Source organism: Salmo salar, chromosome ssa01 (genome assembly GCF_905237065.1).
Source record: "Salmo salar chromosome ssa01, Ssal_v3.1, whole genome shotgun sequence".
Taxonomy (NCBI): Eukaryota; Metazoa; Chordata; class Actinopteri; order Salmoniformes; family Salmonidae; genus Salmo; species Salmo salar.
The window spans coordinates 129032803-129056058 of NC_059442.1; the positions used below are offsets into that span (position 1 = coordinate 129032803).

At 42.8% G+C, this 23256-nt stretch overlaps 1 protein-coding gene and 1 long non-coding RNA gene across 3 annotated transcripts; one reads left to right on the top strand and one right to left on the bottom strand.

The window, feature by feature from the left end:
* The first annotated feature begins 941 nt into the window (after nucleotides 1-941).
* LOC106562191 (LIM/homeobox protein Lhx5) lies at nucleotides 942-17438 on the top strand. 2 transcript variants are annotated; one of them, XM_014126888.2, is made up of 5 exons: nucleotides 942-2005; nucleotides 4344-4567; nucleotides 6310-6587; nucleotides 15073-15238; nucleotides 16908-17438. In XM_014126888.2, exons 1-5 carry the CDS (start codon nucleotides 1833-1835, stop codon nucleotides 17252-17254), a joined length of 1188 nt encoding a protein of 395 aa, XP_013982363.1. In that variant the 5' UTR covers nucleotides 942-1832; the 3' UTR covers nucleotides 17255-17438. The 2 variants fall into 2 exon arrangements, with proteins under 2 accessions (XP_013982363.1, XP_013982370.1); XM_014126895.2 differs by having other exon boundaries at nucleotides 1928-2042.
* A 128-nt stretch (nucleotides 17439-17566) lies between these two features.
* Nucleotides 17567-20883, bottom strand: LOC123724785 (uncharacterized). The gene is made up of 4 exons (XR_006757266.1): nucleotides 20351-20883; nucleotides 19827-19933; nucleotides 19388-19499; nucleotides 17567-19211 (listed from the first exon to the last, which is right to left on the bottom strand). It is a non-coding gene; the product is annotated as an uncharacterized lncRNA (long non-coding RNA).
* Nucleotides 20884-23256: the final 2373 nt, after the last annotated feature.

Genomic DNA, 23256 nt, shown 5'->3' on the forward strand with positions numbered 1-23256 from the left:
ACGTTTCTTAGTTCTTTATGTAGGCCTACAGCAACAATGTGCAATTGAAATGATATTATTATGAATGCATAAAGTTGCCAATCCATGTTGTTGATGAGGTTGTTGTTGTTCTGATTAAAACGTTATCTTAAATGAGAATGCGTAATGGGTCCAAATTAACACCTGCTTAACCAACTCATTATAGGCCAAACGCAGTTTTAAACCAGCCTCGCATTTCCACTAACAACCATTAGCATCTGCATGATGTTTGCAATGCCGCAAATAACTAAATGATGATCTGGGTAAATATTGAAATTCCCTTCGATTGGTGGCTACTCTGTTAAAGCGGCGGGCGACTCGGCTTTCCCTATTGATGAGGCCCCGCTATCTTAATCCAGTGCATTTCCCTGTAAATAGCTTTCTGCATGAGAAAGGGACTGCCTAGGTCCCCCTACCCTCCCGTCCCCTCCACTCCACACACACACGGAGGGAGAGACAGATGATAATGCACGGAGGGTTTTGTAGCATTAGCTCTTGTTCAGCTACTCCCATCGCATCCCATTCAGGGTCATTTAAGGCGGGTATCATGTCATGTAAAGACGGCCCCCTCACTTTGTAGGCCGCTTTAGAAAGGTGTTGGCTAATAGGCATCAACTCCATTAGGTCATCTTGTCAAAGACCGAAGACGAAGAAGAGGTGAAAAGAAGAAAGAAAATGGAAGATGATCCTCAGGTTTTTGTTTTGTGCCTTGGTGTCTATAGAAGCTTCATTTAGCTTTCAATTTGTGGGGATTCAATTAAACCAATCAAAACTTGAATTTCCCCTAAATAACATGCCTTAATTGGCCCAATTGTAACAGAGAAAGATCTTGTTGATTGGTGATATTAGACAAAAGGCATGTTTTTTTTTTTTATATGGCCCAGGTAGTTTAGCCTATGTAATTCGTCGGCTGGTGCTCCATTTCTTGAAGCGTCGGGTGGGGATAGTCCCTTAAATCCATTCACCCCAAGAGCTTGATAGTTGAGCTACAGTTGACAAATAGAAAATGGCAGATTATAGACCTATTTACACCGTTTAGGTCCATTCTATAACAGGGCAGTAACAAAACAAGTGACCAGTGAGTGATATGTTTGCCTAAATATCATGTCCCTCTCCGCAAAGTTAACGTTTATTAGCCCATTTCTGCAAGCATGGTTTATGTTTTGGGTCAACCTGAAGGTAGGCTACCGACCATTATTTAAAGGGGTAACCATGACAACTTGAGTCCTGATTGGCCACCCAGGCACGGGAATTAAGGAGAGCGTCACCCAATCTGAATACGGATGCGCCTGGCGCCCGCAGAGCCGGGCACAGTGATGCGAAAAGTGTCGACGTGAGGTGAGCGGAGGCGAAGAAGTGGAACCTAAAAACAAAAAATGACAACAACAACAAAATAATAATAATAGGCTACAGCCCATGTAACATATTCTCTACAGCGGGGACGAACAGGCTTTCCACGTGTCAATTTTTACGCAGCCCGTCAACGAAGAAGAGGACTATAGGTGCTTTTTAAATTCATATTTTTTCTTTTGGATTCTGGATTGTGACAAGTGCTAGGACAGAACAGGACAGGGGCGTCCAGAACCAGGAGTACAGTAGAGGAACTTCGGAGAGTGTTCGCCTATAGCCTGCCTTTAAACGGTAGTGGAGAGGGGCTTCTCCCCACCCATCCACCCACCTGACAGAACATTCGCGCCTGCTTTGTCCACAACCCCGGAGCCAAGACGTTGCTGCGCGGAGAGCCGCGTGGCCCCAGACCCAGCACCGGAGTCCGCGTGGGAAGGTCGGCCCTCGTTATCCTCCAGACGGGTGGGATGATGGTCCACTGCGCGGGGTGCGACAGGCCCATCCTGGACCGGTTCCTGCTCAACGTGTTGGACCGAGCCTGGCACGCCAAGTGCGTCCAATGCTGCGAGTGCCACTGTAACCTGACCGAGAAGTGCTTCTCGCGTGATGGGAAGCTTTATTGTAAAATTGACTTTTTCAGGTAAGGATTCAGATTGGGGATTCATGCGAAAAAGCAGGTATGCCAAAAACTCAGTGAACTCACCAGGGAGAATTATAACCCTGCTGCTTCTGAAGATTTGTTTGTCTGTTTTTTGTTAGTAAGTGTCTTAAAATGCTGAAATTGATTGAATGTCACACAATGATCAAAATAGCGCTCGTTATAGCGTCACTCCCATAATTAATTAACCGTAATGATATTATTCTGTAGGCCTACACATTGTTTTGTGGAAATGGATATGGTTCACCAAGGCCTACTTCACATGATGGCCTATAATTCACCTATAGGCGAGATAGCCTATCAGTTATTTGAATTGTTCTAGAATGTCACTTCAAATTATTACATTTCAAGCCTTGCAGAAATAATATTGTAACCACATTGGTTTCGTAACAAAAATCATATCATTATTAGGGCTATATAAATGTATATAATTTCAGAGTTCTAAGTTAATTCTAGAGCTCTGAATATCACAAATATATTTAGCATTTTGACAGAACTATTTAATGGCCTGAGATGTCCACGTTATCACTCTTTGTCCGCTTGAGTTTTATTTACATGAAGAGGGTGTTTTTTTAGAGACACAAAGTGTGTTTTCTGACATTATGAATCATAACCTTAATTCCTAATATTTCTTATGACAAATAATATCACGTTTATTTATAAATCAATTTTATTGGTGGGGTTGAATATTAAGTCGGCTTGAATATTCCCTTCTCTTAATTCTCTTCTCTCCATGCACATGGAGGCAGTTGAAATCTATTTATAATATACATTTTCCTCTCACCTGTACTCTCTGTTTCCATTGTTTGGTCCAATAGATTTTAAAACTTAACCATTAGGTCTACACCAGCCGCTCAGTTCTTCAAAGTGGTAATTCAGTGATAAGTGTAGGCCCTTGTTTGTGTACGCGCACTCTCATAGCATCATACCAATTAGTTATGTGTCAGCTTTTTTCCCCCTCCTGTACAAATTGTTTAATGACATGTGAGGCCCAGTATTTAAGCCTTTGTGAAGGCAATGTTGGCCTCAAACGGCCTTGACCATCATATTAGCCGGCTCCCATCCGTGGATTTAAATGGCCGAACAATTAGCCAGGCGAAACAGTAATCACCCTAATGTGGCCATTTGTTGTGTAAGTAGTGCTGTGTCCTCGCCGAGCCGTGCATGTGAAAGGGTACAGTGGAGCGATACTATTGCAAATGGCTGGAGAGAGAGAGAGAGAGAGAGACAGAAAGCGAGAGAGGGATTCTGATCAAAAATAAAGGGGGCTTGCCTCGACCACTCGCCCCCGTCCTCCCACCCCCCACACACACCCTCAAACACACACTACCTCCAATAATCGTATTATAATTGAAATATTTTCAAATCCTGTATTTGTTTCGTCCTGAGGCGACGCCATGTTGATGAGAGAGATTACCAAATCACCATGAGAGGCGCGTGATGAGGTTTCTGGCTCGTGATGAGGTGGATTAGGCCTATTTATTTCACATCGGAGAGGGAAACACTAAAGTACAATGCATGGTGGGAGATACACATAATAAGGTTTCCCATTCCCCATCACTATATGCAGCACACATTTATTTCTTCCAGTGAAACACTTCATTTTCAACTGATTTACCTTGTCGACTTATCCCCGGAAACGATGAGACGTTGAGTTAGGCTGTTATATACTCGCCTGTCTATCCAAATAATACAAGAATATCCACCATGCTTTTTTTTGCACGTGAAGAGGGTGAATGTGGATTAACAGCAGATTTCACGCTAAAATGTTCCTAGTCCGTTTAATCCTCGGATATCTCTGTAGTCACAATGTGATGACTGTCACTAATACGTTCTGCGTGGGTTTATTGTTAAAAATAAGAATTATGGTATTTCTCAGTCTAGCGCAGGTGCTCCATTTTAGGCTATATTATGTATCAAGAGTAGTCTGTTAGATTTGAACGAAAATTATTTCGAAATAGCCTACCCCTTCTTCAATCATGGCAAATATGTAATACAATGAAACAAATGTATGAAATAAAAACAATAAATTATAACTACTATAGAATATCTTTAGTCATTGTTGTAAGTGTTTTGTCACTGCTATTTCGTAATTTTCTTGGAACAAACACTTCAAATCAGGCTACGCGCCAAATCTTCTGCATTGCCCGCAGTTGCAAAATTCGCTATAGGTCTACATGTCTAACAGGCCTATACATTTTTAATAAAAAAAAAAAAGTTAGTTAAATATCCATCTCAAATTCATCTTTTTTTCTATGTGCTTCTGTGTCTTGGGGATTTCACATCAACCCCTCTCTCCTCTCTCTCCCTTTCTTTTCAGGAGGTTTGGGACGAAGTGCGCGGGCTGCCTCCAAGGCATCTCTCCCAGCGATCTTGTGCGCAAGGCGCGCAGCAAGGTGTTCCATCTCAACTGCTTCACGTGCATGGTGTGCAACAAGCAGCTGTCCACGGGCGAGGAGCTCTATGTCATCGACGAAAATAAGTTTGTGTGCAAAGAAGACTACCTAAGCTCAGGGGCTATCAAGGAAGTCAATTTGAATTCAGGTAGCCTAATTATAGCTAAGGGTTTCAAAAGTGCGTCCACAGTAGACATTCTACAGTAGACATTCTAGACGGTCTACTAATGTTAGGCTAGTGCATGGATACGGAAATATCAATGGTCTGTTCGTCTTGGAAAAATTCTACACGGTTGTCTGAAAAAAATGGACCTTTCTTTTCTTAGTACCCTAACGCCTATTTTTCCCCCCTCAAAAAATATAAGTGGTATATTATAGTCTGCATTTGTATTTGAAATCAACGAGCATCATTTAATGCGGGTTGTTTTTTGGAAGACTGTTTTGGCCACCTACGTTAACTGATTCATTTGTCCGTATTTATTTATTGATCGTTTCAACGTGGGATCCCATCCCATACACTGGGGAATGGTGGAGAATTAAGACTATTTGTGCATGATGAGAAACGTCTTAAAATACTGCTGGGTTGTATTTGTTGGATTCCTAAAATAGGATAGGCCTATACCACATATTCACATATGATTTTTGCGAACTAAAATTAATGAATTCGAAAACCTATTGTGTTACTATGCCTTTTAAATTGTTTTATCCAGTGCCATAACCTAGGCCTATATCAAGTCCTACAATAGGCCCCCGTCAGGTAATTCAAAACGATGGACATGGTGCCTGTCTGCGTGTTAGCTCTGTCTCTGTATTCGTTGGAGTATCGTCTGCGTCCGATTTGAAGTAACCTAGTCTTATAGATGTGTATGAATTTGGGGTTTCTATTCTATATTCTAGCTTACTTTCCCATTTTAGCCGCAGTGTCGTAGGCCTACATGGTCCAACATGTGTAGCCTATGGAGAATTCGGCTGCAAGTCACTTCCTCGCCTAATAAATAAAATATCTCTAAAATGTCATTATTCAACATGGCCTTGATATTGTTGGCCTACACTTTGGGGTGTTTCGAACTAAAATGTTTTTTAGTCAACAACTTTCAGAAAAGCTTGTGTTTATGGGGTTCTCAGGCTCCCGTCACTGCCATTCGATTTCGTCTTTAGATCACCAAGGTGAGGAATAACATTTGTATCCTGGAAAGACGTGACATTGAATTTGACCCCTCGTTGGGTGTCTGTAGCTGCAAATATGAACATACTGACATTCTCGCCGCCGCAATGGGCCGTGTACAGGGCGTGTGTAGCCTAGCGTTTGATGATGTTCCCCAACAAAGCATCTCCGCTTCGCTGAATGCATCTGACCATAGCTCAGTCTTATCAACGCTATAAATTCCTGTCAGATGAATGGCTCAAACAGCCCTCCCCTCGGACAATGACATGCTGTTATCGTGCGACGCAGCGGGTCCTTGGGGATCAGCCTAGCCCCCTTTTTTGTTTCACATTACATGCATAATTTCTCTTTCATTAGCTCGATCGCTTAGGTCACACGCGGGCAGTGTCGAGTTGGTTACACCTGTTTTATTTGTGAAGATTTAAACTGGTAAATCCATGTATTTAGTCTGTTTCATATTGGTTACATTGGCAAAGTGTAGGCTATTTTAGATATATATTGGTTACATTGGCATTATATATATATATATATATATATATATATATATATATATATATATATATATATATATAAAGGAACTGAAAAGGGCTTCCATATTTGTATTTTGTGAGGCGTCATTGTTCCACATGTTCTAGTTTATTTGTGATTAGACAGGCTACAGCAATAATCGAGTAGGCCCCACGACACCTCCGATTGAAACCTTTCCATTCTCTCCCGTCCCCCAGTGTCATCATGCACAGACAGAAGTTTATCGCCGGACCTCCAGGACCCGATACAGGACGACACAAAAGAGACGGACAATTCCATGTCCTCAGATAAGGACATGAACAATAACGAGAATGAGGAGCAGAATTCGGGCACGAAGCGGCGAGGTCCGCGGACCACCATCAAAGCCAAGCAGCTGGAGACGCTGAAGGCTGCCTTTGTGGCCACGCCGAAACCCACACGACACATTCGGGAACAGTTGGCCCAGGAGACGGGACTCAACATGCGGGTTATACAGGTAGGAGAGCAGGCTAACTTGAGCATATTCATTTCTGGTTGATGCAGAGCCTGGTTTTTATTTCGACAAGTTAGAATTCCTATTATAAATAGAATAGAACTGATCAAATAGAATAGAATAGATTAGATTATAAACTCTGGGTTAATAATTTTGAGTTTTCAGGTCAAATTGAGAAATAACGTTCTGTGGTTTTTCTCTTTGCTTGTTTGATGAGCACTGCTGAGTTTTGGTAGGCTACATGGTGAAGACAGCATGGGCCTGCCTGCTGTCTTCACCATTCGTGATGAATTAGTTAGAATAGATCGAGATTTAATTAAAGACGTACTTGACAAATTGAGAGTGAAAAGAATGTCACAACACAATGTAGGTTATTAACAGTCCGGACCCCAAAAGTTATTTGAATGAAGTAGACCTATCTTTGGAGGGAAAACGTATTTGGTCAAAATAAATATGAGAAAAATAACAAGACACGTTCAAGTGAAATGCCGATTGATAAATCCATAAAATCATCTCGAGAGTTAATGGACCTCCCTCCCCGGGAAATGGAAATCGGTCTAGAAACTACATGACGTATTTTTTGTTTGTGATATTTTTTGTAATATTTAGCTGCACTATCAACTGATCAATTCATATCATTAAGGTTACTATTTCTTAAGATTGAGTTGTGGTTTTCTTTATCTCTTCTCAATTTAAGATTTTGAATAATCAGACATTAAATTGGCAATTTGACCAGTCTATTTATCGTCTATTGTAGCCTATTTGGACTCGTGCTTGATAGATTTGTTTTTTTAATTAAAGCAAAAGATAAATTATGATTTGAATGAATTTGAATGAAAGATGGAAGACATTCGTTTCTTAATATGACATATTGTATTTGCTGTTGATTTCTCATTTATTATTGAAGCAAGTATAGTACCCAAATTGCCTGCACAGTATGTGCATGTTTAAATATGTAGCATATCTGTAGCCATAGGCCTTCACATTTTAGAAATATAATGCAGTGTTAATGCTTTTAACAGCCAATAACTGAACAATAGTGTCATTACAAAAAAAGCCCACAGCACTGCACACAAATACTGTAAACAGTTGTATGTTAACAGGTGCACATGCCAACCAAGACAATTAAGAGGTTTAAATGAGCAGTTCTGGTCAGTCAATGAAGTATGAGGATTTTTCACTTCCTGAATTGACAAATTAAAACTGAATGGACCTCAAACCCTGTTAGGGAGATCTGATGGGCCTGTGACAACATGTGAGATCATATTCATTGCTAATGAGAGAGTAATAACACTACTGTTTACCTTCTTGAAGTGGAATATATCCTCACTGCTGCCAACCACAGTCAGATCTCTAGCCTTTATGTCATAACCACACACATGCACACACACAAACACACACTCCCGATGTCTGGGTTTAGACTGTGTTAGGGTGATTAGCACCGTCACTGCCAGCTGAGATGTGGCTTTTTGTGTGCTTACAGTAATTACCACTGATTTCACTGATTTACATGCTGTATACCGTACACCCCCCTCGCTCCTCTGTCCTCACTCATTTACTGCCAGACAATCTCTCCCCTCCTCTCAGACCAGGCCTTGTAGCATCTTCTCAGTTTCATGTCTCCACAACACTGAATCGATCCCATTTATCTCTGATTAGCAACAACATAATGCACTGTGGTATACAGTGCATTCGGAAAGTATTCGGACCCCTTGACTTTTCCACATTTTGATACGTTTACAACCTTATTCTAAAATGTATTACATTGTTTTCTCCCCCCTTATCAATCTACACACAATACCCCATAATGACAAAGCAAAAACAGGTTTGGATTTTTTTGCAGATGTATAAAAAAATTAAAAAATGAAATATCACATTTACATAAGTATTCAGACCCTTTACTTTGTTGAAGCACCTTTGGCAGCGATTACAGCCTCGAATCTTCTTGGGTATGACGCTACAAGCTTGGCACACCTATATTTGGGGAGTTTCTCTCATTCCTCTCTGCAGATCCTCTCAAGCTCTGTCAGTTTGGATAGCGAGCATCGCTGCACAGCTATTTTCAGGGCTCTGGCTGGGTCACTCAAGCACATTCAGAGACTTATCCCGAAGCCATTCCTGCGTTGTCTTGGCTGTGTGCTTATGGTCACTGTCCTGTTGGAAGGTGAACCTTCGCCCCAGTCTGAGTTCCTGAGAGCTCTGGAGCAGGTTTTCATCAAGGATATCTCTGTACTTTGCTCAGTTCATCTTTGCCTCGATCCTGACTAGTCTCCCAGTCCCTGCCTCTGAAAAAAATCCCCACGGCATGATGCTGCCACCACTATGCTTCACCGTAGGGATGGTACCAGGTTTCCTCCTCCAGGCCAAAGAGTTCAATCTTGGTTTCCTCAGTACAGAGAATCTTGTTTCTCATGGTCTGAGAGTCTTTAGGTGCCTACTGGCAAACTCCAAGCGGGCTGTCACGTGCCTTTTACTGAGTCACTCTACCATAAAGGCCTGATTGGTGGAGTGCTGCAAAAATGGTTGTCCTTCTGGAAGGTTCTCCCATCTCCACAGAGGAACTCTAGAGCTCTGTCAAGGGCCTTGGTCACCTCCCTGACCAAGGCCTTTCTCCCCCGATTGCTCAGTTTGGTCGGGCGGCCAGCTCTAGGAAGAGTCTTGGTGGTTCCAAACTTTTTCCATTTAAGAATGATGGAGGCCACTGTGTTCTTGGGGACCTTCAATGCTGCAGACATTTTTTGGTACACTTCCCCAGGTCTGTGCCTCGACACAATCCTGTCTCGGAGCTCTACGGACAATTCCTTCGAACTTATGGCTTGGTATTTGCTCTGACATGCATTGCCAACTGTGGGACCTTATATATTTTCGCTTTGTCATTATGGGGTATTGTGTGTAGATATCTGAGGAAATGTTTGTATATAATCCATTTTAGAATAAGGCTGTAACGTAACAAAATGTGGAAAAAGTCAAGGGGTCTGAATACTTTCCGAAGGCACTGTATATAGAACCAAGATGGTGGACAGTTACATCACCCCCCCACACAATGTTTTTTTTTTGTTGTTGAATTTTCTAAATACTTTCAATATGATTAATTTCCATGTCGGCTCTATGCCTGGAAATGCCCTTGTTAGGAACAAAGTATACCGTATTTCAAACTTTCCAAAAAAGTATTTGAAATTCTGGCAATTCTGGATATTGTTGTTAATTTAAATGTAGTGATAGCTGACACTTCTGTCTATAAAAATACACATTTCATATTTTGTTAATATTAATAAGCCTCAAGGCAAAATATGTAAAAAAAGCATGAGATTAGCTATAAAACTGCGGGGGGGTCCCTGTGAAACTTCTCTACGCCACTGACAACCGCAAGTCAACATTTGCTGCAACCAGCTACTGTCAACAACAAGGTGGAACTCTCAGAATCAAATTATTACATCAGTTCTCAATGCGGATGAAGACAAGCTTGACACACTGCCTGTCACCAAGCTATCCATGCACGAGTATGTCCTTTCTGATGCAATGGACATCCAGTTGAGCTTCAGTTAGTTTTCAGACTTGATTCACTCGTTTTTATTTAGTTTGAATTTTATCAAATCATTTCTATTTCCTTTCAGTTTTAGTTTTCGTGTTAGAGACAGAAAGTAGCCCGTGTGGGAGGTTAGGAGCCATTTATGTCTTGAGGCCTATAGTTTATGTTATTTTGGGATGTTACTTCTTGCCACTGGGGGGCAGTAATACATAAGGTGAGGGGTTAGGTCATAGGTTTGGTTATGTTGAAGTTATAAATCAATCTTAATGTGACTTGGATTAAAAAATCGAATTATTGGTTGTCTGACTCAGATTCAGACATTTCTGCCGCACCGTTCAAAGCTATGGCCATCTCTGGTTGTTGTTGGTCAAGGGTATTCCCTTGCCTGTTCTGTAACAACTTGAAAGTCTTGACTATGTTCGCCCCATTGACATTTACGACGAGTAGGATCTTCTCCTCTGGTATGTCCCATGCTTCCAATGCCCAGTCAATTACCTCTCTGGTGTGTGGATGCTAAATCCGATGGAGGTTGAGCAACGCATGCTGTGCCTTCTTAGAGGAGGGGTGATAGAAGCAGGATGATATGTACAGAAGCAAAGCAGTCAATCCTTTCTTTATCCATCCGTCTACACACAGGGTTATTTTCTATGCCTCTTTCAGAATCTCCTTCACTTTCTGGGTTGCTGTATCCATTTGCAAAGCAATCAACACATTTACTCTAGCAGCGCCAGGAGTTCTAAATTTGGGATCAAGTGTTTGGTTGAACTTTCTGAAGGCTGGCTCATCGTACAGTCTCATGGACATGCCAGACTGGATCAATAAACTAACCAGTGCCTCTTTTCTTTTTTTACTCGTTTGAATTAGGTTGCCATGTTACAGCTCTTTTCATTCCAACTGTTAAAGTTGATTGTCCTAAAGTTGCAATTTGCGTGCAGCAACTAAGAGCTGGTGGCTGTCTCACGTTGTCTTTATCCTGAAATGATTTGTGTGATTCTTTGTGGGCGCTATTCAGTTTAACTTTGAGGTTGGGTTTTCCTTTTTACACTGTACAACAATATAAATGCAACATGCAACAATTTCAATGATTTTACTGAGCTACAGTTCATATAAGGAAATCAGTCAATTTAAATAAGTTCATTGGGGCCTAATCTATGGATTTCACATGACTAGGAATACAATTATGCATCTGTTGGTCACCGATAGCTTAAAAAAAGTAGGGGTGTGGATCAGAAAACCAGTCAGTATCTGGTGTGACCAAATTGATTGTGTCCTGTGAAATGTTATCCCACTCCTCTTCAATGGCTGTGCAAAGTTGCTGGATATTGGAGGGAACTGGAACACAGTGTCGTACACGTCAATCCAGAGCATCCCAAACATGCTCCATGGGTGACATGTCTGGTGAGTATGCAGGCCATGGAAGAACTGGGACATTTTCAGCTTCCAGGAATTGTGTATAGATCCTTGCGACATGGGACCGGCCATTATCATGCTGAAACATGAGGTGATGGCGGTTGATGAATGGATCTCGTCATGGTATCTCTGTAACTGTACATTTTAGAGTGGCCTCTTATTGTCCCCAGCACAAGGTGCACCTGTGTAATGATCATACTGTTTAATCAGATTCTTGATATGCCACACCTGTCAGGTGGATGGATTGTCTTGGCAAAGGAGAAATGCTTGCTAACAGGATGTAAACAAATTTGTGCACATCATTTGAGAGAAATAAGCTTTTTGTGTATATGGAACATTTCTTGATCTTTTATTTATTTCAGCTCAATAAACATGGGAACAGCTACATGTTGCATTTATATTTTTGTTCAGTGTATCTCTGTTCCACACACGCTGCTGACACTACAATACACTTACTTTTGTCCTTTCCAGCAATGTACTCAAGACAATCCCATACAGGGCTTTACCTTTTGCTGTCGCCAATGTTCACGCTCAAAATCAAATCAAATCAAATGTATTTATATAGCCCTTCGTACATCAGCTGATATCTCAAACTGCTGTACAGAAACCCAGCCTAAATCCCCAAACAGCAAGCAATGCATGTGAAAGAAGCTCACGCTCCACGTTCGCCCTCTCATTTCTTCCCTGTTAGCTATTGATAGCTAGTGATAGTGATGCACAAGCTAGTCCTATTTGAAACCGGCATCTCCTGGCAGCATTAACCCACCAGTTTCAGAAGCATGAAAACCCCATTAGAAAAAAAGCTTGAAAAACCCATTACATTTTTGCCCGAGGTTTAGAATAAAAAAAAACTATAACTAAATGTAATTTGATGGTTTTTATTTTAGTTAGTTTTGCAATCAAAGATAATAGTTTCAGTGTAGTTGAAGTTTTTTTAAATGTTTGTTTTAGTTTCAGTTTTAGTTTACTATAATAACCTTGAGGAGTACCTCATCACCTCATATCTTCCACCAACTACCGATCCTCTGACATTCTGCAAGAAACACAGTCCCACATACCCAACACCGCACATAGTTGCTGCTGAGTACCTATATACATGTCCCAGCATCCTCCGCAGCTGTGGAGCAGCTTTTCAGCATTGCAGGGCATATCTTCAGACCAGATCACTGCTCAATGTCTGACGAGCATATTGAAACCCGGATGTTTTATTATTAAATGTAACATGGCGTCTTGTCATCTTTCATGAGACACCGATGTAAAGCTCAGGCTGCATATTTGGATTAAAAAGTGAAACTATATGTTTGGTAATTCAAATTAAACGAATAAGTACATTCAAAACTTTTTTTCAAATACGCCCAAATAATAATACTTTTTGTTGTTATTGAAAATACTGTCTTTCAAATACTTCCAAGGATATGTATTTGTAGTACTGGTAATTACATGCTAATGCTTTCCAAATGGTATTTTCAAATACATTCCAATATTCAACTACTTTTTTTTCTCAAATAAAGGTTATCTAAATACTTGTTGTGAAATGTATTGAAATACCTGAAACAGTATTTGAACCCAGGTCTGGTATGTGCGTGTGTGTAGTAATCCCTAAGCAACGCTCTCTCAAGGGGAGCGAAAGCATTTCCATAAAAATGTACCCTACAGTTAGACTATTGTTCTCAATAGGCAGGTGTCGTCTTTGCTAGGAAAAGCATGGAGAGGAATGCCTAAGTGGTTTTAGGTGTTTTTCTCTGTGTTTTTTTTGTTAATCTCCGACACAGTGGGAATTGTGCCTCTGGTGTAGCCTAGCTGGTGTTAACATGTATTATTATGCAGCGCCGATGCAGAGACAACGAGCAATGTGTTATGTTTTTAGAATGCAAAGTAAGTCCTCCATATGTTGAAATATTTCCTCTTCTCCTTTGTTCCTGTACAAAGACAGTTTATTTGACTCCAAGGAGGAGTGACGACTGTGTTTAATGTCCCCGCTGTCTCAGCTCTGTTGTCGTATTGAGGCCTGTTGAGGCACATGGGAAATAGCGACCTATAGAAATGAATGTGTCGCTCTCTGTTTGTTCCTTTTTGTTGCCGACTGATTCATTGATTTTATTGGATCATTTCAAAACATACTGACATCCATATATCACTGGTTACAAAACAGCTCCAGTGTGATTTCTGTTTCTTGGACATCATATGGTGTCTCTCTAACGCCTGAGTCCTGGTTGAAAGTGAACCTCCGCTCTGCCTCTCACATACAGCCATAGTCCTCAAAGTGGAGAGGCTGAATATCTTATTTTAATGTGCCTGGGTTGGACGTTGAGGTAGAGACAGTGTCCATCCACGTTTGTTAGTTTACCGTCACTGCCTCCACCCCACATGATCCATATTCCTTATATCTAAGCGGAGCCCTTTCATTCTTTTGAGTTATTTCTACAGGCGAGGTGCCTAAGAAGAGCTCTTTTCTATACCAGTCTCAAGACAGCAAAATAATAATAATAATTAAAAAAAAAATGTGGCAGAGCATTGGGGACCAATTTTGAGAAAGCAAATTCATCAGGGACTGACCCGTCATAATATCAGAACCCAACTCCTACTTTACAGTGCGATACAAAAAGCTGACACGCAGTTTTACTATGACTTCTGAGGTGCATGGCCGAACTAATCAAGTTCTGGGCACTGGAAAACATTTTAAAGGCCTCCCTCTTGTTATCAAAGTGAACATTTTGCAGTTTTAAAGCCAATTTCCTGCATTTCTACACATTTTGCCTGTGGGCAGAGAGAACATTCTGTAGTTTTAAATCTTCAATTACAGTGCATTATGTTCAAAAGAAACATTTTGAGGAGTACAAGAAGAATTGAGTTGAAAAAAAATGTATCATTGATGTTGTACGGTCCCTGTGAAATGCATTTGGCACATCCAAGGGCTAAGAACACACATTGTGAATGATTAACATTACATTGTATTGCACTCTCTAAACTTTTCCCACAGATCCCTTATCCAAAATTCATTTAATCTGTTGTAGCTAGCAATACTCATTACACTACAGAATTCAAACTCCTATATGAGCATAACAAGCCTAGTTAAATAGCACTCCAAGTCTGTGGAATGGACAAAGTAAAAATGGACAAAAACAATTAAGGTCTGAAATGAAGGTGGATTTAATTTGACGGTGATTTGATTTAGATGATGATTAGGAGTGGGCCTTGTCATTTTAACTACCTTGTAGTTTTTCCATTCGCTTTTTGTGTTGTAACACTTAATGTGAAATGGATAATGAATACATCTGGTGATCGTTACTGTCCATTGTAGACAAGTAATGGACTAGAAATGAAGTTAGATTAGATATGACTTTGATTGCGACACTCTGTGTGCTTGACAAGCTTGTGTAAAAATGCAGTATAAATAACTGTTTTTTTTTCCATCCGTGAAAAGGAAAACGATCTTAAACCTATTAAAATAGTTTCACTTACTTTGCTCTGATAACAATCTTAGATGTTTCTCTGGGTCCTAGGTCCTTATAGATGTGATCAGATAACTCACTATCTCTTTCTCTATAGGTATGGTTCCAGAACCGTCGATCTAAGGAGAGGAGGATGAAGCAGCTGAGTGCTTTGGGGGCCCGGCGGCACGCCTTCTTCAGAGGGCCCCGGAGGATGAGGCCCCTGGGAGGACGACTGGAGGACCCAGACATACTGGGGCCTGGGGCCTATGGATACTACACAGGTAAGATACACTCACTGTTTGATTATATAGTGGTAAAATACAGTCGCTGTCAATTGCTTTACATCCGATAGCATGATGACTCGGTTGAGGACTGTGCAATGTGTAGTAACGTCGTCACCTGTCGCTAAAGTCAGGTATGCCATTGCTCGCCTCTGTGCTGCCCAGCTCTGTCTAAACTGCATGGAGACAAGGGTGTTGACTGCTCGTCAAGTGGCCTACTGGAACAACATGGAAGATTCTGAAATATAGAAAAGTCAAATGTTGAAATCAAGACATAGAGCATTCCCGGAATGGGCTGAAGTGAACAACCACAGAATTCTAAAAACAAGAGCATTTGTCAGTTGATTATCCCAGCAGTACAAAGCTGAAGAGAGATGTTGCTGAGGAATCAGTCATATACTGGACCATAGCAGCCTCCATCCACAGTAATAAAAGGGAGCCTTGAAGGATAGAATGGGGAGGGAGGGAAGGAGGGGAGAGGAGGACAAAACCTTAATCTCTTGCTTCTAGCTCCCTCCGTTCTCAGCATGCGTCTTTTCACACCCTTTTGTGCCTTGGTGGAGCAGGGGAGCCTGCTCCACTGTATTAGCAGCAGTACTCCTTCCATCCTTCTGTTCCTCTACTACTGCTGCTGCTTAGAGAGGCTGTGTGTTTGTGTGTGTGCGTGCACGTGTGTGTGTGTGTGTGTCTATGCGTGTGCATGCGTACACACGTGTGTGTCTCTCTCTGCCCCTCCCCGTTCCTTCCCCCGGCCGCCTCAGGAGCAGGAGCAGGTTGATTCTCAAGGTCTGTCGTAGCTAGCAGGGTTCTGTTTGTGCGACTCAATAATTAGCTTGTTTATTGTTATTTTTTTTAATTTTTTTTTATGTGGATTTCATTGCATTGAAAGTGGATTTATCCTTCCCCTCATTAGCACAATTTGTAACATAAGGTTGGCGTGCTGCTGATTTAGTTATGTAGAGGGGAAACGTTTCTTTGTCAAGTTAGGCACAAAGCATGATGAAATGTTGATTGTCTGTCTGACTACATTTAACTGATCTTGAAACAACGTGTGTGTGTTTTCCAGATTTTTGATTTAAGTTGGATTAGTAAGAATGGTTGTTTAACATCAAACTGTACACTAAACAAGACATTATTCAATTTGTGTTTGCCTAGTTATTTTTGCTCTTTCCCTCTGTAGTACTGAAATCAGAACCCACTCACACTAAAAACTAAAGAGTATAGCGTATAACTGAAATGTAGAGTAGAATGTGTGATTTTCATTTCCTTTTTAAAAGTTTAGGTGCTTTGAATAAGAAAATAAGAAAAATCCTCAAATGAACTCACAAAGGGCTGAGTGTCAGGACTCACAATTGTATAAATGTAGGACAAAAAAAAGGAGTTCCCAGGTGAATTTTAGAAGTTTATTTGCGTTTTGCTCTTTCACTTTTCAGCTATAAACAGGGAACTAAACCATTCTCCTCCCCTCCTTGAAATGTTACTTAAGCTACTCAATACTGCAATTCTTTTCAAATTCTTGAATCTTTATGCAGGTCCGTTTTTTAAAAGTGTGTGAAATTCCATTTCAGTGATTTTGATTGTAGCTATATAGATTGTGCAGCACACAGACAAAACAATGAATTAGATGATTTGTTTTCTATTTGAATAATCATATCTCCCCCCCCCACAGAGTACCAGGGCGACTACTACGGAGGAGGGGGAAACTATGACTTCTTCCCCCACGGCCCTCCCTCCTCTCAGGCTCAGTCTCCAGCAGAATCCCCCTATATCCATGGAGGTGCCATGGAGGGCTCTGTGTCAGCCCACCACCCCTCTGATGACCAGAGGTTCACGGACATGATCTCCCACGCAGACACCCCCAGCCCCGAGCCCGGCCTGCCCAGCTCCCTGCAGCCCGTCCCTGGGGAGGTGTATGGAGGGGGGCCCAGCCCACCCTTCTCCCTGGCTAGTAACTCTAGCTACAGCGCCCCCATGTCCCACCCCGGACAGGAGATGGGAGAGACCACCGTCTGGTAGACTAGAGAGGGGGCATCTGGATCTGGGATCAGGGTTTGGGGGGTGGGTGAACTTCCCAGTCAATTCAGGAGATGAATTTGAAGACGTTATGAATGAGTTATTATGAATTGAAAAGTGCCGTTTATGTATTTGTTCATTGGGATTTTGAATTGGCTTGCTGAATTGATGGAATTGTCCCCCCCCCCGACTCTGATCCTTCACATACGTGAAGGACTGAGGATCCAGGATGGGGCGGCTTTGCTGGAAAAATATGAACTTTGTGGTACTATTCGCCGCCCCATTCAGCCCTGGATTGTGGTAGAAATACACCCCCACCCACCATGAACTGGGATTGAAAAGAAGAAAAAAAACATGCTTAGGCGGTTCATCTCGCCCCCGTATCTTCCCCTCTCACTCCGAGAAGCAGTGGAGGTATCCATTGCTGGAGACTAAGGACACTTGATATTGAAGAGCGAGATCCAGAAAGAATACAAGCCAAAAGGGACGTTTGATGTATTTTATTTTTGGGTTTCAGAACTGTCTTGGTTTTTCATTCTACTGTTTCTTAAAAGGCACAATGTTGTAGGCCTAACTGGTCAGTTCCTCTTCTGCGTAATGTTTGACTCGTTCTCCTATTGTAATATTGCTTCCAATACAATGCTCAAATACAATTTTCAGTGTTTTAACTGTTGCTATGTACAACCTCCTTTGCTTTTAGCTTCACCGCCACTAAAATAGAGCAAAGCCGATATCTGCTTAACTGCAGAGATGAGAACAGTCAGCTCAGTGGGAAGTCAGGAGATTCATTTGTGGCAGCCATGAAACATTCTGTTATTGGATAAAGAAATGCTCATTGACAACATTTATGGTGACCCTCCGATAGACTCTGAGCCACTGTACTGCAGATCTAAACGCCGCATAGTGATATACATTACTCCTTCTGGAATTCTACCCAATACACACGGCACATTTTCACCCACACATTCTTCATCATTTTGACCGTCAGTTCTAGTGATGTTTCTCGATAGATGGTCTTGCTGTTCTCGTACATGGTTATTCAGAACACACACATACACAAGCCACTCATACATATACACACACACACAAACCTCTCTAAATCAAGGCCCCCTTTATATCCCTCACTCCCATCCAGGCACCCCTTGTCAGTCCCTCTCTCCTCATCTACTTTTCCTGGCCTTCCCTTTGTTACTGTCCCTTTAACAACAACAAAAAAAAACATGTTTTAATGGAAATTATTTTCAAAAGAACATTGATGCCATAATGGAGAATGTCCTTCAGCAGCTGAGGTCTCCTTCTTCAATAGGCAGAAAACAAAAGGAGGGGCCAGACAACATCTGTGACTTGCTACCGTGTCTGTCTGCTTGGCAGCCTGGCAACCATCGCCACCTAGTGGCCAGATAGGAACACAGTGTCTCCACCAGCCGTCTGTGTGTGTGTGTGTGTGTGTGTGTGAGAGAGAGAGAGAGAGATCCTTAGCACTTGGTATCAGGCTCACATGCAGCCAAGAAGAAAGACAACAACTTTGCCAAAAAATGGAGCAAATACCGCACGCACGCACGCACGCACGCACACACACACACACACACACACACACACACACACACACACACACACACACACACACACACACACACACACACAGTAGAGATATCAACAAATTCAGTTCTTTTCTAACTGTTTCTATACAGTAGGTGAGCCTAGTTGGCATGCAAGGCTAAGTATGAGGAGGATAGATCATAATACAATGCCGTTATATTTCAGGAATACCTTTCCCAACCTGTGTTTTAAAGATGAAATGCTAAAGGTTTGTATGCAGGGCCATGACGTTTACCACTTCAGCATCTACCTGAATACTGTGTTTCTGTCTAGGTCTCTCACTGAAGAACATGCCCGTGTAGGAGTAGGAGTTTTACCGCTGTAAAGACTACACGGTCATACCACGCTATTCCAACATGACCTTTGGTACAAACAGAGAAACACAGTCAAGGTCAGTTCATTCCATTCAGGCATGATAGTCAGATGTATTCGCCTGTTATTATTTCCTGAATTCAGCTCTGTACCCGCCCAGCTATCTCTTAGCTTTGCAGAGGTACAGGCCGTACCGTTAAGGACTTCCAACAACGTAACGCATACCATCTGTTCCCTACGAGTTATCACTCCTATCCTGTTATTGAAGTCATATTTTAGTCGCCCTCTCCCTTTGGACTTTGTATGGGACGAAAAACAAGGAGGGAGTGTCTTGTTTCTGTGAGAGAGAGCGAGAGTGACAGTGTTGGGTTGTGGGGGGGTTTTGTTCCAATGTAAATACTACTGATAATAAAACACATCTTCTCTTGCACTATGTTCTCTCTTGCTTTATCAAACCTCTGTTTGATACAAGGAATGGAGTCACCCAAGTATTACTCACTGACCCGAAGGGATTTGATTCTGTTTGGCCCATGGATTCTACCATTCCCATTAAAAGAATAGTAGCCCCACCTTTGCCTTATTACTAACACCTATCCAATCCTTTCGGATCCACACAATTGCATAGGGGGTAGGGGGTAGTCTGTGGACGGGGCCTGAGTCTTACCAGATTTATCCTCAACCGAATTCTCTTCCACCTGCTCAGGGTATAATTGGTTCCTAAAGGTACAGGTCTAGTAGGATCGACGTACCCTCACCAAATCGTCACCTGATCTATTAGGGGGGAAAAAAATCACAAACCTGGCCTAAGTCAGCATCTAGAGGGTACTCCATCCCACTCTTAATGGGCTCCATCCTTATCCTCCTCCCCCTCCTTCCTCTCTTCCACATCTTTATCCCCTCCTCCGGCTTCATCCCTCTCTCCATGGGCCCAGGTGGACAGGGTGGCCCAGGTCTGCAGTAATTTTCCCCCTGACTGGTTTTAATGTAAGGGGTAATGTGAGAGGAGACAGGCTCCGCACACACACATATACACACACACACATACAACCCCCCCGTGGGAGTCTGGAGCAAGCCGCGATCCACACACACACACACACACACACACACACACACACACACACACACACACACACACACACACACACACACACACACACACACACACACAGCAGTGAACGTGGTCCTCACCCTCCGCTGGTACATTACCAGCATCCCTCCGTTCTCTTTATTTATTCCTCCTTCACTCCTCTGTTTTCTCCCCTGAGCCTCTCCTCTCCTCTGCCTAGAACACAGGCCTGTATCACTCCATCTCTCAGAAAGTGAGGGAGAGAGAGAGCTGAGGGGGGTGGGGTCGTGTGAGAGGAGAGAGGGGGATGGAGAGAAAAGCGATGGATAGAGGGTGCATAGGAGCCAATAGGAAGCAGCTGATTATATAGGAGCAAACACAAACAGTGCTGTATATAAACACACACACACACACACACACACACACACACACACACACACACACAGTAGAGGCTGACCTGCTGCACACAGAAACAGACACCTCGAATAACCTTCACCTTTTTTTCACCCAAACATCAATTGTTTACCATGAACACACACACACACCAAAGCCCATTAACACAGTACTTCATTTGTAATGGATTTCCTTGCTCTGCTGTTTTGGGAGAGAGCAGAGGAGGTGGCCTGGTGGAACTGCTATAAATCACCTGCTTGTTCCCTTCCTCCACCCAACTTTCCCTCCCACCCTCCCCCTCTTCAGCCCCCATCAGCAAGGCTACACTGGGGTTCCCTGTCCCTAACCCCTCTCTCCCATCAGCATACACACACGCCGGTGGATGTACCCTTCTCTCATCTCTGCCGCCTGGAATGGGGAAATCCAATTACCCTATGAAGAGAGACACATCATTAATTACACACACAACTTATATACACACACACACACAAAATAAAAATGTGTCTCACTGAAACACAAATATGTGTAAACAAACAGACCAACACTACTTCCTCATATACAGACAACAAAATGTAGATTCAAAGTAACGGTCAGTGTAAAGTCTGAAGGTATATCTAGCACCATTGTTCTGAGACCTGTCCAACACTTTCCGGAGACTAATCATGAAGTCACAATGACACAGAATGTTCAGATAGAATTATATTGCGTGGAATGATTGTCATGTAAAATAGGCAACCGCGTTGGCTACTGCATCTGCAATGTTCTGAACGTTTTATCTCATTGAATACTCCTTAGCTCTACATAATATGCTTAGGGGGGGTAGGGGCTAGCTAGCGGTCCATTTGGGATGGGGTGTAAGCAGGGACGGACATTAAGCTAGACCGCAGCTGGTACTTTCAGAATGGGCTAGTAGAAAACGTGTTTAGCTAAAGTTTGGCTTTGACAATATCGCATGGCACAGAATACCAGCCGGGCTAGTAGATATTGCGGTCTACGAGCCCGGCTGGCCACTGCCCAAAATCTTTACATTCCATCTGGGTGTAAGTGGGCTGGATGATTGGGCAGTGGCACGCCCCATGATTGTAGTGTGCCTTCAGTTCCCCCTGGAGGCCACAGAAAAAAACAACAACTTAGAGACATCTCAGAAAATGCTTGAATCTCTCCCCGAGAGAGAGAGAGAAGATAACACACTGGCTTCCATTGTCACACCACGCCAGCCGTGAAGGACCATAAGGTCATAAGGTCACCACATATCTTACAGTCTTAACTCAATAACAGACTGTGTTCTGCGGCATTAAACAGACACATGAAATAGACAATGTCGAACTGGCAAAGTCCTTTTTCCAGTCAAATAGTCGACGAACAGTTTGCATACTGCCCCATTGAAAGGCTGGTTATGGCACAGAACTCCATCACCACAGACACCCTAGACCCATTACAATTCCCAAACCGCCCCAACAGATCCATCTTAATTGCACTCCATACTGCCCTGACCCATTTAGATAAGAGGAATACCAGCTCAGTCGTTCAACACCATTGTCCCCTCTAAGCTCATCACCGAGCTAGGGACCCTGGGACTGAACTCCTCCCTCTGCAACTGGATCCTGGACTTCCTGACGGGCCGATCCCAGGTGGTAAGGGTAGGCAACATCAACTCCGCCACGCTGACCTTGAACACGGGGGCCTCACAGAGGTGTGTGCTTAGTCCCCTCCTGTATTCCCTGTTCACCCACGACTGCGTGGCCAACCACGACTCCAACACCATCATCAAGTTTGCTGACGACACGACGGTGGTAGGCCTGATCACCGGCGACGATGAGCCAACCTACAGGGAGGAGGTCAGTGACTTGGCAGTATGGTGCCAGGACAACAACCTCTCCCTCAATGTCAGTAAGACCATGGAGCTGATCATGGACTACAGGAAATGGTGGGGAGGGAGGCGAGCACGCCTCCATTGACATCGACAAGGCAGAAGTGGAGCAGGTAAATAGCTTCAAGTTCCTCTGTGTCCAAATCACCAAGGACTTAAAATGGTCCACACGCGCGACAGCGCCTCTTGGCCCTCCGGAGGTTGAAATGATTTGGCATGAGCCCTCAAATCATCAAAAAGTTTTACAGCTGCACCATTGAGAGCATCTTGACTGGCTGTATCACTGCTTGGTATGGCAACTGCACCGCCCTCGATCCCATGGCGCTACAGAGGTTGGTGAGGACAGTCCAGCACATCACTGGGGCCGAGCTCCTTGCAATCCAGGACCTCTATATCAGGCGGTGTGAAAGGAAAGCCTGGAAAATTGTAAAAGACTCCAGCCAACCCAAGCCATTGACTTTAACCTCTGCGACCTCTGCAACCTCTGCTTTCCGCACTGTACCGGAGCTACAAGTCTGACACCAACAAGCTCCTGAACAGCATCTATCCCCAAGCCATAAGAGCGCTAAATAGCTACACAAACTATCTGCATTATCTCACACACACACACACACACACTGCTGCTACTCTGTTTATCATATATCCTGATGCCTAGTCACCTGACCCCTATACAGATCAACCTCCATCCCTCCAGTAAATTGGACCTGACCCTGTATATAGCTTACTTACTTACTCGTGTTCTTCTCATTTCTACTTCTCATTTGT